Raw genomic sequence first — 6,184 nt, forward strand, 5'->3', positions numbered from 1 at the left:
ACAGTGGGGGCCACCCTCTTCTGGTGTGCCATGAATTAGCCCCACACCTCTCTGAGAACCACTCAAATCACTCTGCTTTCTACTTTGTGCTCCCTGTCCAAACCGTTCCTGTTTTCTGCATCCTGCTCTATGCTCTGTGATTGATCTCCTGTTCTGCCTTCTTCTTCTTGCCCTTTCTGCTGTTGTGCTTCCTGCCCCCTTCCTCATCTGCCATGTGCCACATGCAGAGGCAGCCTGTGCACAAGGTGACTACCACTGGTCCAAGGTGACAAAATAGTCGGGTGCCTCATTCAGTCTCTAACTACCCCTGAATTGGAAAATAAATAATCTGCAACAGTTGTAACCTAATCACACCAAATCAAAGTACCATTTTCATTATTCTAGTCAAGAATACAAAAAGTAAAACAGAAAATTAATTTTGATGTTATTTTAAAAATAATCTGAAAAAAGTCCTATTTAACCTGACTTCATCCTTTAGCGAACATTGCTAGATAATGTAGCCTGATTCATTGGGCTGTGCTGCCATCTTGTGGTAGTTTGTATACACGAAACCTTTCAACAAGCCTGCAAATCCCTTGCGTCAGAGAGGCTGATGCATCATTAGACACAGAACGAAATGGGAAAGCCAAACAAGCAATACCAGGACACTTTCATCACATGTTTCAAGTCCACATAGAGGCAAATACTGAAAAAATAACTATGAAATAACAAATAGGTTTTATTACAATCCAATTTGCAAGTTATAATAATATTTTCTCCTTTAATATTCAAAAAGGAAAAACTAAACAATTTATTCTCTTATGACAAAGTGAAATACGCAGAGAAATTAACCCTGCTTTTTAAAAAAATAGCACATATGTCATTTGTCTAAAAAATTAATCATCTTAACACAATGAACCCTTCTCCTAAGGAATTATCTGTAAACTCTCCTTTAAAAATCATCTATACATGCAGCTTTGATCCCCATAGCCAAGTTCACTCTTCACAAGTTCTTCAGTGAACAAGTGAATTATAAATAACAAAACAAAACAAGTATTTAGATATGTAAAAAAACACAATAAACTAACAAGTAAAATAGCTTAATATTTCAAGTTAGTAAATGAACATGTAAACTAAGTAAGTTTTAAGAGTCAGAAAACTTCAGCTCAGGTTTTAATATAAACTGCACAAAAGTTGGTTACGATCCTGGACGTAATTCTGTGCAGGTGAGCACCTGAGCATCTCTACTGAGTCACTTGCAGGACTGGGGACTTTAACATTAACCCGAAAGAATCTTTCTTAATAAAACCTACCCTTCAAGTGACTATTCCCTGAGCAAACACAGCCCTTACAGTATGCAAATCTTAACTCCTCTTAGTGCAAAAAGGGCCTGAATGTGGCATGAATGCCCTTGTAGAGCATCCCTTATGCTATCCTAATCACAAATTCCCATTTAAAGGACATGTGCTTATGTTAGTAAGTGCTGAGGCATTTGTCAAAAAGAATGGCTGAATTTTGACTACCCAGCACGCAGTTTGAATCAGTACATGAAGTATCCACTCATTTTTCCACACACATCTTCCCCTGAAAAGATATACAACAAAAAAATTATGGCCAAGGTTTTAAAATTGAAATGAAATTCACTTCTCATGTCTGCTAGGTATTTCTTCTGCCATATTAAAAATAATGATTCTATATGATATATTTTCATGGAAAACTTTTAATACTAGACTTCACTAATAATGCGTTTTTCGTCTACAGTTAGGTGTGTCCTTTTTCTTTGTATTACTAGATTCTTCTTCTCTTCCTCCTATTTCTTGAAGCGTCTTTCAAACAACACCTGACTTTCACTCCTCCTCCAAAGACACAACTTTCAGGAATTCAGAAGGGATAAGGCCTCTCTGTCCATTTAACTCCCCATAGTAGAATCCACTATCATCTACAGATCCAAATACTGTGATAATATCTCCAGCACTAAATGTTAGTTCACTTTCCACATCCACATTTATTGAGCTCTCCCTCGGGTTGTAGTCAAAGACAGCCACCATTGTCTTAGAAGCAGGCTGCTCAACCTTGCTATCTCGCTGGGCACATTCTGAGTGAGACTTGTCATTCCTATCTTGTATATCCAGCTTTACTAAATTCATCCTGGAATCCATACCAGGTACAGAATCCTGTTTTAACAACTGCTGTTTCATTTCAATACTGTCCATCTCCACCTCAGACACCATATTACATGGAATGTATCCAACCTTTCCTTCAATTTCACCTTGGTAGAAACCATCGACATCTTTATCACCAATCACTTTTACAACCTGCCCCTTTTTAAATGGGAGTTCCTCTTCAGCTGCATCAAGATTAGGTGACATAGATGCAGGATCATAGTCAAAAAGGGCCAGAAACATCCTTATTGAGCCATCACTAACCATTTCCTTCAAGTCTGAGCTTTTCAGAAAATCTGTTCTGGAAAATGAAGATGTCACTGCTTGGCTTGTGCTCAAAGCCTTACTCGTTTTTTTTATTTGAGACCACTGTGTAGGAAACTCTGGAGACTCCTTTAGACTGGAATCTTTACCAGCAATCTTTATTCTGTTATCTTCCTCCCTATCTAAATCTAGCTCCTCTTCTTCCTCTTTCAAAGTACGTAAAAGAACAGAACTACGGTTGTGTTCACCAGGAGGATTAAATTTCCAGTTCCCTGTTCCTGGTGTTTGGTCTTTCTTTGTTTCACCAACAGACACCCCTAGGATTAATACTTCTTCAGGTTTCTTCTCTGAGGAGACATCTAGAATCTCCTGAACATTTAAAGTATTTATTTCTATGTCTCTATTATAGTCTTCCTGCAATTCAACTTGGCTAGAGCACAGCTGAGGAACAGAACTCAACCAATTCCTGTCATATCTCTCAATGTGTCTCTGAATGGCTGAATCTTTCACAGGCTTGTCCTCAGAGTTCACATAATGGGTCGTCATGGACATTTTGATGTTGCTGGCATCTGCCTGATTTAACACATCATTTTGGGTTAAAAAGAGCTCTTCGGTTCTCTTTCTCTGAATGTCTTTTGGAGTCCTAGCACTGGCTGATTCTTCACACCATCTGGCAGGAAAGGCAAGGCTCGAAGACTGTACACTGACTGATGTTGGTTGATATGCCACACATTTACCATCATATTCATTTCTCGGAATGTGTGACATTGATGACATGGCAAGCTCAGGCATCAAGGAAGAACTGTGGGAAGTGAACAATTGCTGTGGGGAGACGTTTGCTGGCAGGGAAGTAAGTGAATCTCTGCAGTTAGAGGTGAAGCAAACTGTACGTTTCTTATCTTTACTGGCCAAATCCAACTGTGAAGACAGGGAAGATGTGCTATGTGTCAGAGGATTTTTTACACGCTGAGAGTCTATGAATTCCCCACAGGGATGTTCAGGGGTCAGGCTGGTAGGCACAGACTTTGAACATTCCCTCTTCTTTCCTATCAATAATGCCGAGGGTATCAGAGCTGGCACAGAATCTACTGACTCTCCATAAGGAGACAATGTTCTCACAGAAACCTTCTGAGACACTTGGAAGATCTCTAACTGCGACAGTTCTACTAGGACACTCCCAGTTATTGGAGACATAACTTCTGTTACTCTTTGGCCATTCACATACACAGCATAACCTGTGACTCGTACCCCATTGGATGATCCTGCTGTATCTATTGTCACAGGCAGCCAACTGATAACTAGATTGTCTGCTGAGGGACCAGGCTCTACCTGAACATCAAGTGGAGCATCAGGTAATCCTGTTGATGGAGTAACAAACTCAATTGTTGCCGATTTCTGCATCCATTTCTCCTGGGATAAATTGTGTGTCATCTTCTGAGGTTGTGCATCCACTTGTACAGTGTACTGAGTGTTGGGCTGTAGGTTTTGGAAAGTGTACCAATAAATCCCAGCCTTGGTAACATCATACTTTTTCTCATTAAGGTAAACCATGTGAGTATAACTGCTGCTGCTTGGTAACCACACGACCTCTGCTGAAGTAGCGGTGATACTCCTTATTTTCAGAAGTTCTGGTGCTTTATGAAAATCTTTCCCTGTAAGGAAAGTACACTGCATCTTATCTGAATTTCCCTTTTCCATTACACTTTGAACAGAAATCCGATAGGTCTTAGCATTTAAATCCAGATTCTCAATCACTACTTCAGTCCAACAGCCAAACCTTACATTTTGGTATAACACTTTATCTACATAAACGTTATAGCTCTGCACATCCCCCCAGCCAGCTGGCAAAAATGGTGGCTCCCAACCTATAATAATGCTTCTTGCTAATTGCTTGATTAGGGTCAGGTTTCTTGGATAAGGCACTTTGACATAATCACTAGGCATCTCAGTGTCTCCTTCTAGTCTATTAGTTAACATACTGATACTTATTTTTTCATCAAGACCATTACTCTTTTCTCCACTGCTAACACTTCTGCTCAGGAAACTCGTTTCATGATATGACACATGTGACAGGTCATCTAGCTCTGGAGGCACAGAGGCCATCAGGTCATCATCTGAAACTTCATCTACCAAATTAGAGGGGACCAACCCTCTTCTGCCATCCATCAGCTCTCCTTTAAAAAAGCCATCCTCATCCATATCTCCAAAACTGTAAACATATCCTCCAGCTGTCAATGGAAGCTCTGCTTCAGGGTTCTTGTTAGGACCTTCAAAAGGGTCATAGCTATATCGAGCTAAGAAGACTCGAAGTTTTGCTGAACCTTGTCTCTGTGCTTCTAAGGTAAGGGAAAATGCATTTGTCTCCAAATCTTCCATTTCATTTGCAGTATCTTCCTCTGGAGAAGGGCAGGAGTTGGGACTACTCTGCCCTGATTCTGACTTTGAGAAGTCTGTCTGGGACTCCTGTTCTTTGACTTGACTTTTAGATCCAGAAAAAGAATCTTCTGCAGAGATCTGTGCTGTGGAAAAACATACAGTGCATGGCAACTTTGAAGTCACAACGTCAGGGTTTTTTACGTGGAACTGTTCAAGTTTCTGAGACAGAAGATTAAATTGTTCAGTTTTACTGTGATACTGCTTCTTATTCAGGGCTTCCTTTAACTGCGTTTCCAACTCATTACATTTTTTCTGTTTCTTCTCTATTTCTTGCTCAAGATTTTCACATTGCTGGTATTTTTTACCCAGCTCTAGTTCCAAATGCTCTATCTGCTCCTTGCTGTATGGGTCGGTCTTTAAAGGCGTGTTTTCATGTTTCTCGGACATATTTCCCAATGGTAATACTACTGTCTCCATGCCCTTCCCCAAAGCAATTGATCCTGTTGGTGTCTCCTTTGGAAAACATGAGCCATCTAAACTGGCATCCATGTTTGGTACGGATGCTTCCTGAATTGGGCACACAGCAGTAGTGGAAGAACTGTCTGAACCAAGTTGGGAGCACTGCAGAGACTCTTTCAGGTTCCTCAACGTTATCTGTCTCTGTAACCATAACACTTCTTTTTGAGTCTCTCGCAACAAGTGATCAAAGTCACTGAAACTGAGCTCGCATGAGCCATCCTTGCCTGTAGCCAGTTTGGCCTGCAGCTCCCAACACTCCTTCTGCAGGACTTCTATCTGCTTATCCTTGGCCAGAAGGGTACTAGCTTGTTCACTCAGATCTTTGAACCTCTGCTGAGCAAATGCTTTCTTGCACAGTTCCACATCCGAATCGTCGATGGGTAGTAATACTGGGGCACCGACTACCTGGAGGTCGGGCTCTTGGAGTTTCCTGGCTTTTTCCTCCAGTCTTTTCGCAATGGTGGCCAGCTCAGCATTCTTCCTCTTGAGCCGCTTCACTTTCTCTTGCATCTCAGGAACGCTGCTTCTCCTCAGAAGGCAATTCTCCTCCTTTAGGGCCGTGCATCTCTGCTCCAGGTGCTCCAGGGCACTCAGCAGGTCTGAGTTCTGTTTCACCAGGTGTTCGTACCCGCCGCTGGAGAGCCAGTCCTGCTGCTGCCCCACTACCTGGGCACCCTCTCGCCCCGCGGACGCCCACCCAGCCACCTTCCCTTCCGGCGGGGAGTCCGAGCACTCCAGAGCCAGGCTGTCGCCCCTGGGCTCCGGGGGAAGCTCCCTCGTGGCCGTTTCCTCCTGGCGGCAGGCGTCTTCCTCGCGGGCAGGCGGGGGGCTGCCCTCCAGCAGGGCGGGCTGGGCCTCCTCCAGCGGGGACAGGCTGCTGTCCA

At 42.6% G+C, this 6,184-nt stretch overlaps 1 protein-coding gene across 1 annotated transcript in view; it reads right to left on the reverse strand.

The window, feature by feature from the left end:
• Positions 1-794: 794 nt before the first annotated feature.
• LOC102376194 (RIMS-binding protein 2) overlaps positions 795-6,184 on the reverse strand; it is a 6,498-nt gene continuing 1,108 nt past the window's right edge. Inside the window, exon 2 of the mRNA XM_014518923.2 lies at positions 795-6,177. Within this exon, the coding sequence (XP_014374409.1) occupies positions 1,827-6,177 (4,351 nt within the window). The 3' untranslated portion in view covers positions 795-1,826. The remainder of the gene's footprint in view (positions 6,178-6,184) is intronic.

This window comes from Alligator sinensis, unplaced genomic scaffold, assembly GCF_000455745.1.
Source record: "Alligator sinensis unplaced genomic scaffold, ASM45574v1 scaffold570_1, whole genome shotgun sequence".
NCBI lineage: Eukaryota > Metazoa > Chordata > Crocodylia > Alligatoridae > Alligator > Alligator sinensis.